Here is a 16,630-nt window from a genome sequence, read left to right as displayed (position 1 = left end):
AACCTTACGGTTGTAGAACACTACAGCACAGAAACAGGCCTTTCGGACCATCTTGTCCATGCTGAATCATTAATCTGCCTAGTCCTATTGACCTACACCTCGTCCATACCCCTCTCATCCATATACCTATTCAAATTCCTCTTAAATGTTGAAATCAAATCCAAATCCACCACTTCCACTGGCAGTTCGTTCCATAATCTGACCCCCTCAGATTGAAGAAGACCCCCCTCATATTCCCCTTAAACATTTTATCATTTCCCTTAACTCATGACCTCTAGTTCTAGTCTCACCCAACTTCAGTGGAAAAAACCTATCTATACCCCTCAGAATTTTGTATACCTCTATCAAATCTCCCCTCATTCTCCTATGTTTTAGGGAATGAAGTCCTAACGTATTCAACTTTTCCCTATAACTCAGGTCCTCAAGTTCTGGCAACATCCTTGTAAATTTTTCTGCACCTGTTCAATTTTATTGACATCTTTCCTGTAGGTAGATGACCAGAACTGCACATAATACTCTAAATTAGGCCTCACCAATGTTATTTATAATTCCAACATTAAATCCCAACTCCTGTACTTGATACTTTGATTTATCTAGACCAACGTGCCAAAAGCTGTCTTTGCAGCCCTATCTACTGTGACACCGCTTTCAAAGAATTATGAATCTCTATTACCAGATCCCTCTGTTCTGCTGCACTCCTCAGTGCCCTATTGCTCTTCATGTAAGACCTACTGTGGTTTGTCCTGCCCTGGTTTGTCCTACCTAAGTGCAACACCTGGCACTTGTCTGCTATTTTTCAGCCCATTTTCCCAACTGGTCCATATCCTGCTGCAAGCTTTGATAGCCTTCCTCGCTGTGCACTATGACCCTAATGTTGGTGCCATAAACTTCCCTAAAGTATACCACTCTGTCAGTTTGCTGGGGGAGAAACTGCCTGATGCTGAAAAGGAAACTCAAGCCCTGCTAGCAGACTGTTCAATCAAAGGTTGTCACAGTTGCATCTGATGCCATGTATTTTCCAAAAAGGATTGCTATTTGCCTAGACTAGGGCTACTGTAATCAATTATAATACTCTGCTGTGACCAATTAAGTCAACCCACTCAATTGCATAGGATAATATTTGCATAATTAAAGTTATTGATGTGTTTACCATCACTTTGGTGATTATAATGCCAACCTTTGTAGCCAAGATATCCACAAATGCATAGGTTACCAGCCTGTGTGCAAGAGCTGAGATCAGATTCTACCTTGTACTGAGGTGATAATGTTTCAGCAATTACTTATGGTGGCTTTTTACGGATCCATTGGAAACCAGTTCTCTGTAAATTTTTTGTAATGCCATTTCTAATAGACATGTATTTTATTTGCATAATTTTCATGTGCCTTACCATGAGTGTTAAATAATCAGTTAACATGTACAGCCCTAACCTTTCATGGGCATCTGCCAATGGATGCATCAGTGGGTAACCCTTCATCCAAGGTATCAGGTAAAATGGTGTTCTTTCAGAAGGTGAGCTTTGTTCAATTGGGGTCAAGGACTTTCACACTATTAATATTTCATATTGCTCGGGAGTGGATAATTACATAACTTTATTTTCTTTACAAAATGATAAGGTTATACTGACACAGCACATGTATCACAGAGCAGGAATGGTTAATAAAGGTCATCTCAGAATAAGAATCTTTGGAGAAGTATCCAAAATGCTTGAACAGGCAAGAAGGACATCGCAGAGTAAGGAAGGATTCACAGAATGTTGTGTTACACAAAATCCAAGTTGGTGTGAGGTTACTGCTATTTTTAAGTAGTTGCCCTTTGCCAACAACTGTCTTTAATCTTGTGATAAATCTCTGTCCTTTTTATCTGCAGTTACAATTGGTTCCATTAAGGATCATAAATACTTACATGAAAAATGTTCAGATTTTAGATTTCAAATGTAAAAGGAAGCAGGAATTAGCAGTAGTTCAAATGTCAAAGTGTTATGTGTGGGTGCAGAGTATTAACACCAGTAGCTAGAAATGGCTCTGAGGGTGGGTAAGCTGGAGAGAAGGCAATCAAAGAAGAGTGTTACTGAAGTTATTAAAATATTCAATGATTAATGTGGGTAAGTTCCAAATATTACTTTTAAACATGGTCAAACATGAAGCCAGTTTCTTAGTGAAACAACATCTATATACAAAAAGTGATAAATGTTTAGAATAATCTGCCAGGAAGCAATAATACAAATATGACTGAGTTTTGGTCTGGTGGTTAAAATACACAAGGTTGGGTTTTGATGGTAAATTTGCCCTGTAATACTGCTGTGAAGTGCCTTGGTTGTTTGACTTTGTAAAATCTGGGTGCAGTGCAAAGTCAAGTTATTGACTTGATCTGTCGTTGTCCTTGACGTCTTATTGCATCCACGTCTGTCGGCCAAACGATATGTGTATAATGGTTACTGTCATTTTTATGTCTGCATATTTAATTATTTATTTGGATTCTTCTAGCTCTGGAAATACATTAAGGATTATTTATATTTCAAGGAGTGTTAATGTCATAGGTAATTTTGACTAGTTTTGTTCACAACTTGAACGTTATTTCATTTGGTTCTGTATATGTATAGTCAGATGACAGTGAACTTGAACTCATCAATTACAATACCATTGCTCAGTGAAGGAGATGCCATTTGAATGGGGTTGGTTGGGATCACTGAAGGAATGAGGCGTTTGTTGTCAGCTTCCTCTTTGGTAAATCCAGTAATGCTGCTGTATCTGCAGTCACGTCTCCCGAGGTAGATGCAGGGTCTCCTCTGCTGGCACTAGGATTTCCTCCCGGTTCTGGAGAGGGTAAGCCATTGTTTCAGGTGTGACGCACTTGAGATCATTGCCACTCTCACTTGCCTGATGTCTTGGTCCAAATATGCAATCTGTTGCATGGAAACATTAGAATGAGTGTAGCTTTAATCAATGCATTTCTAACCAATATATTGCCTAGGATGATACATCATAAGCCTTCTGACCATCATGCCCATGCTGGCTCTTTGAAATTAGTACCCCATTTTTGCAAATTATGCCCTTCAAGTATTTATCCAATCACAGAAGTACTAAAAGCAAAATTCTGAAGATGGAACTCCAAATTAACAGCAGAAATTATTAGAAGGCCAGGCAATATCTGGAAAGAAAATCAGTTGAAGTTTCAGTTCATTACTTTTTTTGATGAAAATTCATTGTCCTGGAAGATTTCATTTTGGAAGGGAAATTGGGTCATTGTAGATTCTTCATCACTAATTCACCACTACAGTTTGGATGACAGCAACTTGCTGTGTCTTTAGAACTTTGGACCACAATGTTGTGCTGACCTTTTAACCAACTAACCTTTCCCTCCTACATGGTTCTCCATATTTCTATAATCCATGTGCCCTTCAAATAGTTTCTTAAATGTCCCTAATGTATCTGCCTCTGTCACCACCCCGACAGTGTGTTCACTTCTCTCTTTATCAAAAAAAACTATCTCTGACATCCCTTGTATACTTTCTCCATTCACTTTAAAGTTCTTAGAAAAAGTCTCTGGCTGTCCCCTCGATCTATGCCTCTTATTATCTGGTAGCCTCCATCAGGTCATCTCTCATCCTCCTTTACTCCAAAGAGAAAAGCCCTAACTTGCTCAACCTATCCTCGTAAGACATGTTTTCTAATCTAGGCAGCATTCTGGTAAGTCTGCTCTGCACCCTGTCTAAAACTTCCACATCCTTCTAATAATGAAACAACCAGAGCAGAACACAATATTCCAAGTGTGGCTTAACCAGGGTTTTACTGAGTTGCAACATTACATCATGGCTCATTCAATCACCCGATCAATGAAGGCCAGTACACTTAATAACTCCATCAACTTGCGCAGCAACTTTAACCTATGGACGTGGAGACCAAGGTCCCTCTGTTCCTCCATACTGCTAAGAATCCTTCCATTAATCCTATAATTTGCCTTCAAATTGAACTAAAGGTTAATTTCATCTTGTCCCTGGTTCATTTGCAATCCTTGCTCCATAATTATTTGAAGGATTCATTGAAATGAAATATGACATAACATGCCTTTTATCGGGCATCTTTAAGATACCCCAAAACAGATGTTGCAATTATTTTAAGAAGTTATTCACTACATAAGAATGTGGTACATAGTTTATGCAGAGAAAAATGTTTGCTTATGGTAGTGAAATATAACCAGTTAATCTTTTATTTATATTTTGATTAAGGGATCAGAAGTAAGAAAGAGATTAGGGCCTACTCCTTGCTAGGAATAATACCAAAAGAGTGAGACCACATTTGGAGTATTGTGTGCAGTTCTGGTCACCTGCCTATAGGAAAGATGTCATTAGCTTGAAAGAGTATAGAGAAAATTTTACAACAATGATGCCAGGATTTGAGGACCCAAGTTAGATTGAGATTGAATAGGTTAAGGCTTTATTCCCTGGAGTGCAGGAGAATGAATGGAGATCTTATAGAGTATACAAAATAATGAGGGATATAGATAGGGTAAACACAAGCAGGCATTTCCTCCTCATGTTGGGTGAGACTGGAATGGAAGGTTATAGGCTAAAGGTAAAAGGTGAAATATTTAAGGGAAGCTTGAGGGGGAACTTATTCACTCAGAGGACATTGAATGTGTGGAGCAAGCTGCCAGAGGAAGTGGTAGAAGTGGGTTCAATTGTAACATTTAAGAGAAGTTGGATAGATGTCAGGGGAGTGGAGGTCTATGGTCCATGTGCAAGTAGGTGGAACTAAGCAGAAGGCTAGGTTGGCACAGACTCAATGGACTGAAGGGTCTGTGTTTGTGCTGTAGTGCTCTATGACTCAAAACAAGACACTGGTGGTGTAAATATTCCCTTTGGAACTACACTGTACTATCAGCTTTGATTTTCTGTTAGGTTGGAACTTGAATCGATGGGTGACAGTATGGCTTAAATGTGAGGTGAGGTTAGTGATACAGGCGATCTCAGTATGATTATTTTTGAGGTGTTGGGGAAAATGGTCAGTCTTGTAACAATTCTGGAGCAGCATTTCAGAACTCAGAAGTTTAAATCCCACAGTGGCAAGTTGAATTTGGTAAATCTGATTTCGTATAGGGAATTTAACAACGTGGTTGCTATTTGTAGCTATTTCACTCCATACTCCTACACTTAGAATATGCAAATGTACTAGTTTTCAAGTGTTTATCTAACTCCCTTGGAGTCTGCTTTCGCTGTGAGTTTTAGGCATCATTTTTCAGATTACAGCTTCTTGCAAAAAAAATCTCTCCTTTCCCATTCTCAACCCTCCTCTTATAACCAATTACATCAAATCTCTCTTCCTGATTACCACCCTCCTGGCAGTGAAAACTGTTTCTCCTTATTCATTCCATCAATGCTCCATGTGTGCTAAATCTTCCTTTAACTTTCTCTGTTGTGAGACCAACCTTAGTTTCTCATTTCTCCATGTAACTGAGGCCTACTAACCATAGCAATTACTTCAATGAATCTCCCCTCTACCCTCATGCAGAAAGTCCAACCCAGTCTCAACTAGAAATAGTCAGTGAAGCCTTTACCAGTGAAACCCACATACTAGTTTATAATATAGAACAGTAGAGTACAGTGCAGGCTCTTTGTCCCAAAATGCTATGCTGACCTTTTAACCTCTTAAAATTAATCTAACCCTTCTTCCCTCTCCCATAGCCCTTCATTTTTTCTATTATCCATGTGCCTATATAAGAGTTTAAATGTGCCTAACATATGTGCCTCTACCACCATCCTCGGTAAGTCAGTCCACGCACCCACCACTCTGTGTTTAAAAAAAAAAAGGCAAACAAGAACACCTGCCTCTGATATCCCCCTATAATTTCTTCCAATCTTCTTAAAATTATGCCCCCTCATATTAGCCATGTTCGCCTTGGGGAAAAAGTCTCTGGCTGTCCACTCCATCTATACCTTTTAACATCTTGTACACCTCTTGTACTCCTTAACTCCAAAGAGAAAAACCCAGTTCACTCAACCTATCTTCATAAGACATGCTCTCTAATCCAGGCAGCATTCTGGTAAATCTCCTTTGCACCCTCTCTAAAGCTTCCACATTCTTCCTATAATGAGGTGACCAGAAATATTCCTTGTGGTCTAACTACGGTTTTATAGAGCTACAACATTACTTGTGGCTTTTGAACTCAGTATTCTATTTAATAAAAGTCAACACACCACATTCCTTCTCAACAACTCTTATCAACTTGTGTGACAACTTTGAGGTGCCTACTGCTGTGGACCCCAAGATCCCTCTGTTCCTCTGCCCAGAGAAGCAGTTGAGGCTTCCTCACTAAATATATTTAAGAAACAGTTAGATAGGTTTTTACATACTATGGGAATTAAGGGTTATGGGGGGAAAAGGCAGGTAGATGGAGCTGAGTTTACAGACAGATGAGCCATGATCTTACTGAATGGCGGGGCAGGCTCAATGGGCCAGATGGCCTACTCCTGCTCCTATTTCTTATGTTCTTCTGCTAAGAATCCTGCCATTAACCCTGTACTCTGCCTTCAGATTTGACCTTCCAAAGTGAATCAGTTCACACATTTATTGGAATCTTACTTAGCTTCCAATACCTATGTTTTGTTCAATGGTTAAACTTTTGGTACAAGTTACAACATAGTTCCATGTCCATATTTGTACATTTCTTTCACAATGGAGTTTAAGTTTAATTAATAAGATTGCACTACTTGTGCAAAATAATTCTTATCGCGTGGCTGTTAAGATTGAAGGTTTCATAAAATGAGAGTTCATTGTAGGTGATACATGTGTATTTATTATTTCAGTAATATTGTAAATATATTGTTTGATTAAGCATTCTTGGTCATTTAAATATTTCACTATGGATTATATGTAAAAATAAGTGAATTGCACATGTCATGATGCCACCATGTTATATGTGTACATCTTGTTTAAACACAAAGTTAGACTGGCACTCCAGGGCCACATAATTTTCTTCAGATCACAAACAAGAGAAAATTGCTGGAAATCCAAGCAACACACACAAAATATGCTGGAGGAACTCAGCAGGCCAGGCAGCATCTATTAAGCATCTACAGTTGACGCCTCAGCCCAAAACATTGACTTTTTTTTCCATAGTTGCTGCCTGGCCTGCCTCCAGCATATTTTGTATGTGTTGCATAATTTTCTTCAAATTAGTGTAATGTATTGGAGTTACAAAACATAACAGTGGTGATGAGGAAATTTTAAATGAACCAGAGATGACTACCAGTCTGTCGAAGCACAGCAAGATAGTTCAATTTAAAAGAAAATGCAGCACGTTTTTTTTCCTTTGGAACAGCACATTTTCTTCACAAAAGGAAAGACAATCAAGTAAAAGAAAGTCAAGAAACTGAAGAATTCACAGGTTCAGAAACAGTGAGTACCAGGTAATAATAATCATTTTTTAAAAAGAGCAAAATGGCTGGCTACATCGGAAAGATTGATACGTGTGATTACATAACAGGTAACTGGTTCTGGTATATAGAACGGATTGAGTATTGTAAAGCAAGTGAAATAGTTATTAAGAACTAAGTACCAATTTTGCTGAGGGCATTGGATTTAAAGGCATACAGTTTGCTTAGAAATTTAACTGTTCCAACCAAACCAGCCAAAATGAACTTTACAAAAGTAATGCAGGAACATTTAGAACTAAAACTATTATTGATTGCAGAATGCTTTCGGTTTCATAAGTGGAATCAAAAGGAAGGCAAGTCCATTTCAACATACATGGCTGAATTCAAGAGATTCTCTGAGCATTGTCAGTTCAATGATGCATGGAGAGATCATTTAGCTTATGGCATCTTACAAGAAAGCATTCAGAAATATCTCTTAACTGAAGCACAACTTGCATTTAAAAGAGCTGTATCAATGGAAACCGTAGACGAAAATGCAATTAAGTTGGAGTCGAGAATGAAAGTGAGCGTGAACAAAATTGCTAAGTCTAAACAGGAACCTGCCTGGCCAAACAAATTGTGTTATCCTTGTGCCAGGTGCTCAAGTATTATGCCAGACCAATGCAGGTTTAAAGGCAGAACTTGCAGAAAATGCAACAAAATAGGACACATACAGAGAGTATGTTGAGCAGATGAAAACATGGACTGCATAGAGAAGATAAAAAGTCAAGTTGCAGTTTCAAAAAGGGCACTAATCTGTGTGCTATTAATGAAAAATCTGATGAGGATGAAAGTGACACAGGACTGGGTAGCCTTGAGATGTAAAATATGAAAACTAACAATAGACAAGCAATATTGCTTACACCAGAAGTGAATGGCAAAATAATTAAAATGGAATTGGATACTAGTTTGGCTGTTTCAGTCATTCCTCAAAATGAGTTTGAACGTTATTTCAAGGGCACTGAATGAAGCCTGCGGATATCCAACCAAGAACTTATACTGGAGAGGAGATAACCCCTGTGGGACTGACATTCATAACAGTGAAATACAACTACCAGCAAGCCACATTGGGCTTGTATGTGGTACAAACAGGAGGCAGCATAGTAGGGCGTGATATGCTGAGACAATTACAATTTGATTGGAGAACCAGCCTTCATTTGCATGCCACATCCTCTATAATTGAGTCAAATTAAGAAAGGTACTGGATGATGCCACAACTTTCTCCATGCTTGTACACCATTAACTGTAGCCCAACAGAGGGCAAACAGGTGTCAGTGCCAATATCTGTGCCTCTAGTTAGACAGCATATTGGACCAAGGAAGGACCATGCTGCTCAGAGGAATCATGGTAGTGTCGAAAGCTACTGATATGTTAATCATACAATTATTTGTAAAATGTGGCTTGGGTTTTAAGCTTGAAAGTTCAAGGAGCTTCAGGAAAGTTGCAAGCATTATTGCATGAACTTCAGGTGGGAGACAAAAAGCTGCTTGTAAAAGTAGATGCAAAGACCAAAGCCCAGCTGAATTAATGGAAGGCCAAAAAGAAAGGAGCCAAAGGAGGTATAAAAACAGAAGATTCGTCAGATGTTGTGGAAGAGGAAACCCAAGAGGAGAAATCGGATTGTATTGGAAGCAATAGAAGGATTAATAAAAGAATACTCCAGTGAACTAAATGCACTCTCCCATGATCAAGATGCATATCTTAGAAAGAAGAAAAACGAAAGGCAGAAAAAAAAGATAAGTCAAAAAAGAAGAGATAGAAAGAAAGTGAGTGAAAAGAGAAAGGTATGAAAGAAAAGGAACAAGAAATAAAGAGAGAAAGAAGCCAATGCTGGGAGAGAAACAAGGATTGAGGTAGATCCAGAAAGAAAAGGAGAAGTACCAGAACTGTCAGAACCACTTCCTGTGATCTCAGAGTCGACTCCTACAACTATAATGGAGGTGGCCTCAGATCATACTGTTTTCATGGCTGTGTGTCTCAGCTGTCAAGCAGATTGACATCCCTTTTCAGGAAAGATGTTATCCCACAAGAATATCTCCTCCACAGCAATTAAATCTTTAGGCCTGAATGTGACAATTTAAAATTTGCTGGATTTAGTAGTTGTATTATATTCTGTGTATATAGTTGAGATGCATTCTGTGTGGAGTTGCAGTTTATAGCTAAGCAGGGAAGAGTTGTGTATTTAATATTTCAGTAGTACTTTTCAGTAATGTTGTAAATATACTGTTTGAATAAGCATTCTTGTTTATTTAAATAATGCATTAAAAATAAAAATATGTGAATTGCATTTGACATGACGCCACCACGTGGTATGTGCGTAACTCACTTAAACACGAAGTTAGATATGTCATTCCAGACTTCCTTGTTTTTATGTTTTGGAGTTACAAAACATTAAAACAGCCTTGCTCCGTGCTCAGGCTAAGTCAGAGCCAGTATGCACTATAACAAGTGGAGCAAAGTCTTCATGATCGACATCTACTGTTCCACTCAGGTGGATTGTGTATAACTGACGTGGCCTTTGCAGGGCACCCTTTTCGATTAATGTAAGCAGATGTTTTCTTAGGATAGTTAGAGAGAATCTACTCTTAGTTCAAAGCTATCCCATTAGAGATTAACAGGTGTCTGCATTTGTAAATGGGCTTAATTGTCCCGGCATATTGCAAATGTATATACAGTTGTCATTTCTTACATCAGTGATAATATTGAATGTTAACAGACTCCGAGTGGAGAAGGAATTAAACCATCATTTCTGCTAGACAGACTGGGATGCAGAAGCTTTTAGTTAATAGACATGGATTAAGTATGGGTCATCCAGCTCTTTGATGGGTTACTGCTATTTCCAGCACATGAACGGAGTGGGATTGAGTAATCATGTTTACCCTTTTAAAGTAATAACATCCTCGCCAGTCTGATGGGTAAAAATGCCTATCAAAATGTTTCAGTTGGAGGTCTTGAGAGCCCAGAATACAATTAGATTTCATTATTTCTGATTAATTGAAACAGTAATGGCTTTCTCCATAGATACTCCTTGCTGGAGTATTCATGCCATTTTCAGTTTTACATGAATTACCAGCATCTGTAGTGTGGTAGAGAACAGAATGCACAGCCCCTCTTCCATCATTCTCAATGTGATGTTGCTTGAATTATTTGGTGGTTTGGTCTCACAAGGCTGTCACAGGTCTGGGATGGATGAGTGAGTTCACCTCTCCATCTTTTTCGGTGTCCATATGCATGTGATAATGAAAGTAATGTTACACATTAAAAGAAGTCATGAGAGATTCTACCATTGCTGAAAATCTTGAGCATCACACCCAAATACTGGAGGAACCCTGCAGGTCTGGCAGCATCTATGGAGAGGAATGAATAATTACATTTTGGGCCAAGACCCTTCCTGCCATGTGCAGAAGTTCGCTGATGACACGGCCATAGTGGGGTGTGTCAGGAATGGACAGGAGGAGGAGTATAGGAAACTGATACAGGACTTTGTGATATGGTGCAACTCAAACTACCTGCGTCTCAATATCACCAAGACCAAGGAGATGGTGGTGGACTTTAGGAGATCTAGGCCTCATATGGAGCCAGTGATCATTAATGGAGAATGTGTGGAGCAGGTTAAGACCTACAAGTATCTGGGAGTACAGTTAGACGAGAAGCTAGACTGGACTGCCAACACAGATGCCTTGTGCAGGAAGGCACAGAGTCGACTGTACTTCCTAAGAAGGTTGGCGTCATTCAATGTCTGTAGTGAGATGCTGAAGATGTTCTATAGGTCAGTTGTGGAGAGCGCCCTCTTCTTTGTGGTGGCGTGTTGGGGAGGAAGCATTAAGAAGAGGGACGCCTCACGTCTTAATAAGCTAGTAAGGAAGGCGGGCTCTGTCGTGGGCAAAGTACTGGAGAGTTTAACATCGGTAGCTGAGCGAAGGGTGCTGAGTAGGCTACGGTCAATTATGGATAACTCTGAACATCCTCTACATAGCACCATCCAGAGACAGAGAAGCAGTTTCAGCGACAGGTTACTATCGATGCAATGCTCCTCAGACAGGATGAAGAGGTCAATACTCCCCAATGCCATTAGGCTTTACAATTCTACCGCCAGGACTTAAGAACTTTTTAAAAGCTATTATTAATGCTTTTTGAGATAGTGATTTAGATGCATATCATATTTTTTACTGAGTTAAGTATTGTATGTAATTAGTTTTGCTACAACAAGTGTATGGGACATTGGAAAAAAAGTTGAATTTCCCCATGGGGATGAATAAAGTATCTATCTATCTATCTATCTATCTATCTATCTATCAGGACTGAAAAGTAAGGAAGCAGAAGCCAAAATAAAAAGTTGGGGCAAGAGGGATAAGTACAAACTGGCAGGAAATAGGTGGTAAGGAAGGGGGATGAAAGGAACCTACCTTTCAACCACCTTGTCTCACCTATCACCTGCCAGCTTGGATTACTTCCCTTCCCCCCCCCCTTCTTATTCTGGCTTCTGCCCCCTTCTTTTCCTGTCCTGGTGAAGGGTCTCAGCCTGAAACGCTGTCTGTTTATTCTCCTCCATAGATGCTGCCTGATGTGTGAATTCCTCCAGCAAGAGGTTGTGTGTGTTGCAAGAGGTTAAGAATGACATGCACTGCTGTTGGGTTATTGAATTTGATTCATACTCTGTTGCTCACAAGGCAGCTGGTGACAGGCAAGTGAAAAGTGTTTCTCAAAACAGCATTTCGATATGTTCTAAACTGACAGATTGTGTGGTCAAATGACCACTGATAGTCAAAGAACAGCTGTTTAAATAAACAAAATGCTGGAGGAATTCAACAGGCCAAGCAGCATCTATAGAAAGAGTAAACAGTCGACATTTAGTCTTCCATAGATGCTGCTTGGCCTGCTGATTTGCTCTAGTATTTTGAGTGTGTTGCTTGGATTTCTAGCATCTGCAGATTTTCTCTTGTTTAGCCACCGTACAACTATGCTTCTGCAAGAGTCCTGGATATAGGAGAGACAGACTATTTGAACATCTGATGGAAGCTACATCAATACCTCCAGGTGACAATAGGCAATGACACTGCTCTTCACATACTCGATATTTCCCCATCTGTTATTTAAAGTCAAATTGGAGTTCATTGTCCAATGCATAAGTACATGTGTGCAGAGATACAATGGAAAAACTTGCATCAGCATCACAGGCTCATAGAAAACATTCACTAGAAAAGCAAAGTGAAACATAAATTATACAAAATGTACAAGGAAGAACACAGAATAACACACAAAGTTTACTGTACTGCAAAGTGGGTCAAAAAAGTCCTGGCCTCACTCTACTAAGGTAAATATTATAATTTAGCTGGTTGGTTCAAAAATCAAATGGTTGAAGAAAGTAGGTGTTCCTTAGCTGGTACCTTCTGCCCGCTTGGAGCAGTGATAAGATAGCAAGGATTGTTGATGACTGATGTTGTCTTTGTGATGCATTACCATCTGCAGATGCTTTTGAAGGTGTTAGGGATGTATTGGGCAGAGTCCACTTCTCTCTTCAGCTTCTTGCATTCCTGTACATTTAGTCCATTGTACTAGACTATGGTGCAACCAATCAGGATACCTTTGAGGTGTCCTTTCCTTTTAACCTCTCACATGCCCCATATTCTAGAACTAATTTGATTTTATTCTTGCCCAGTAAGGAATCTTAATTGGAGGACTTACTAAGCCACCATATGGAAAGAGCTTATTACTGTCAATAACATACAGATGTTGATCTATTGATTACTAATTAACTTTGCAATAGAATTGGGAGGGGTGAGGGTCCTTAGTCTACTCATTTGACTAGCTAGTGCAATAGACAATAGGTGCAGAAGTAGACCATTCGGCCCCTCGAGCCTGCACCGCCATTTTGAGATCATGGCTGATCAACTACTATCAATACCCGGTTCCTGCCTTGTCCCCATATCCCTTGATTCCCCTATCCATAAGATATCTATCTAGCCCTTCTTGGAAGCATCCAGAGAATTGGCCTCCACTACCTTCCAAGGCAGTGCATTCCAGACCCCCACAACTCTCTGGGAGAAGAAGTTTTTCCTTAACTCTGACCTAAATGACCCACCCCTTATTCTCAAACCATGCCCTCTGGTACTGGACTCTCCCAGCATCTGGAACATATTTCCTGCCTCTATCTTGTCCAATCCCTTAATAATCTTATATGTTTCAATCAGATCCCTTCTCAATCTCCTTAATTTCAGCGTGTACAAGCCCAGTCTCTCTAACCTCTCTGCGTAAGACAGTCCAGACATCCCAGGAATTAACCTCGTGAATCTACGCTGCACTTCCTCTACAGCCAGGATGTCCTTCCTTAACCCTGGAGAGCAAAACTGTACACAATACTCCAGGTGTGGTCTCACCAGGGCTCTGTACAAATGCAAGAGGTTGCAAGTAGTTAACTCCAGGCATTTTTGCAGCTCCTTGTCATGTTAATAATCAAATTTGAAAGAAAATATTTTTAGACAAATGAGACAATGATCTCATTAAATAGTAACTGGTAATCAAGGGCATATGGTTCATAGTATCAGTTAAGGATGGCGCCTTGACCGAGACATAAGAAAGAACTGGATAGTCCTGTGGTAAAAGACACCTGAGTTTAAAGCCTTGGATTCTCACAGTGAAGCAGTTACTCAGTGTGGAGAACACGGGAGGGCAGGAGTTAACCAGACTAGCACTCACTTCCTAATTCCAATTCCTTAATTGACTTTAAGCAATCTAACACTTAGACACTTTGCAAATCACAAAGCAAAATTTATCCTCACCATGACTCCAATAACTCAGTTCCACTTCTCACTGTAATGACTATTGAAACTCACCTGCAAAATCATGTGCAAGATCTTTGATGATATGCCCAATGATCGCATATACCACTGCTACCACCACCAGGGCAGCCATGAGTAGGTAGAGCACAGCCTTGGGCAAGGGGATCAGCTCTCTCCTGGGAGGGGTGTAATCACTATAGAGTACATCGCTGGAGGAGATGGAGTACTGAAATGCGTGGTCTGCTGTCTCTATGAGGTTCGTTGTGTTGTCTGCCAGCTGAGGTGACTCGTGTTCCATGGCTGAAAATCCTTCTAGACACAACTGACTTTAAAACTTGAAGTGATGTGGTTACGTGTCTTGTTTTTGCTGGAAAGGATGATACTCCGTTTTGAATTGCAAAGGGCATCAATGGTCCCGTTTCACAAGATGCCAGTCTGTGTGTGACTTGCCTGAATGCTACCGTGCTTCATACTTGCAGGAAGATGAGCAGGGTAGCCCACTGACTGGGCATGTTCAGATACTGAACAAACAAGTCTTCTTGACAATCTGCTGCTCAGCAACGTGTATCTGATTCTGCTGCAGACTGTAATGACAGGCTCTCCACAGATAACTGGAACTGATGCCCTTCCCTGGTCCCGCCCTGATTCCCTGTGAAGGAGATTTAAAAAGCTCAGGAGCTTATTAGAATTTGCTAGGGCTCTGTGAAACCCTTGCAGAGGTTACTATTGGCTGTTGGCTGACAAATAACATTGATTAAGGATGGATTCTTTATCTTTCAGATTGTTTAGAACACAGAATAATGAAAAAGAAAACTAAAAACAATGGAGAGAAACCAATCTGGCCAGAAAAATGAACATACTGCAGGGAAAGATAATACAACAAAAATAAAATGAAATAATAAAGCAGCAGAGGTTCAGACAGGAAATGAAGGACAGCAAAATAGAGAAAACAAGCAAAAGCAGCAGCAAGGCTTATCAGAACCGTATCATTAAGTGAGTCAAAAGTTGCACAAATACAATAAGCTCAATAGTTCAAGAAAGGTAATAGGGATAATCCTGGGAATTATAGACCAGTAAGTCTTACGTCAGTGGTGGGCAAACTAATAGAGAGGATTTATGAGCATTTGGACAAGCATAGTCTGATTAAGGGATAGTCAGCATGGCTTTATGGGGGGGGGGGGGGGGGGGGTGCCTCATGAGCCTGATTGGAGGTGACAAGACAAATTGGTGAAGTTAAGAGTCATGAATGTGGTGTATATGGATTAGGTAAGGCATTTGGCAAAATTCTCTATGGTAGACTCAACCAGAAAGTCATGGGGCATTGGGTCCGGAGAATTGGCTTGCCCACAGAAGCTGGCAGTAGATGAAGTGTATTCTGCATGGAGGTTGTTGACCAGTGCTGCTCCGTAGGAATCTGTTCTGTGACTCTAACTCTTTGTGATTTTTATACGTAAATTACTTAGATGAGGAAGTGGAAAGCTGGGTTAGCAAGTTTGCAATGGACACAAAGGTTGTTGGTGTTGACAGGGTAAATGCAAGCACGTTGGGTGAGACTACAACTAGAGGTAATTGGTTAAGGGTGAAAGGTGAAATATTTAAGGGGAACCTCAGGAAACTTTTTCACTCAGAGGGCAGTGAGTGTGTGGAACAAGCTGCCAGTGGAAGTGATGGATGCAGATTCATTATTAACATTTATCAGAAATTTGAGTAAGTACATGGAGGCCTATGTTCCAGGTGTTGGATGATAGAAATAGGCAGAGTAACCATTTGGTACAGACTAGATGGGCTGAAGGGCCTGTTTCTGTGCTGTAGTGCTTTATGACACTATACAAATTAAAAGAAGCTATATCAAAGAACAGATGACACTCTCCCTCAGGAGATAGGAAGGCATCAAAAACTCCTGCTCTGCCATGTCCATGTGAAGGCACTGATGGAGATCAGTATTGGGATATTTGGTCTTTGAGGGGCTACTATAGTGTAGCATTCATGAATATATTTGACAGGTACTGTCATTGGTAGGATGCCCCATTAGAATTGTTGGAATTTCAACAATCCATACTTATTAATAGCTTGGGTGATGGGATAGAGAGCCACTGATCCAAATTTGCCAATTACGGTTGGCAGCATAGAAGATTACAGCAGAGTACAGACTCTTCAGCCCATGTTGTGCTGACCTTCTACTCTAAAGTCAGTCTAACCCCTTCCTCTCACACGAGAGCATCTAGACCATAAGACAGAGGAGCAGAATTAGGCATTCACTGCATTAAATCTGCTCTACTGATCCATCATAGTTGATTTATTATCTCTTTCTCAAACTCATTCTCCAGCTTTCTCCCTTTGACGCCCTTATTAATCAAGAATTTATCAACCTATGCTTTAAATATACAAAATAACTTAGCTTCCACAGCTGTCTGTGGCAATAAATTCTATCACACTCCA

At 40.0% G+C, this 16,630-nt stretch overlaps 1 protein-coding gene across 1 annotated transcript; it reads right to left on the bottom strand.

The window, feature by feature from the left end:
- Positions 1-1,400: 1,400 nt before the first annotated feature.
- On the bottom strand, positions 1,401-14,780 carry LOC140740089 (small integral membrane protein 44-like). The gene is made up of 2 exons (XM_073068965.1): positions 14,246-14,780; positions 1,401-2,903 (listed from the first exon to the last, which is right to left on the bottom strand). The coding sequence occupies exons 1-2, from the start codon at positions 14,487-14,489 to the stop codon at positions 2,755-2,757; spliced, it is 393 nt and encodes a 130-aa protein (XP_072925066.1). The 5' UTR covers positions 14,490-14,780; the 3' UTR covers positions 1,401-2,754.
- Positions 14,781-16,630: the final 1,850 nt, after the last annotated feature.

This window comes from Hemitrygon akajei, chromosome 16, assembly GCF_048418815.1.
Source record: "Hemitrygon akajei chromosome 16, sHemAka1.3, whole genome shotgun sequence".
NCBI lineage: Eukaryota > Metazoa > Chordata > Chondrichthyes > Myliobatiformes > Dasyatidae > Hemitrygon > Hemitrygon akajei.
Note: the sequence above shows the minus strand (reverse complement) of the source record. Positions and strands in the feature narration are given on the sequence as shown.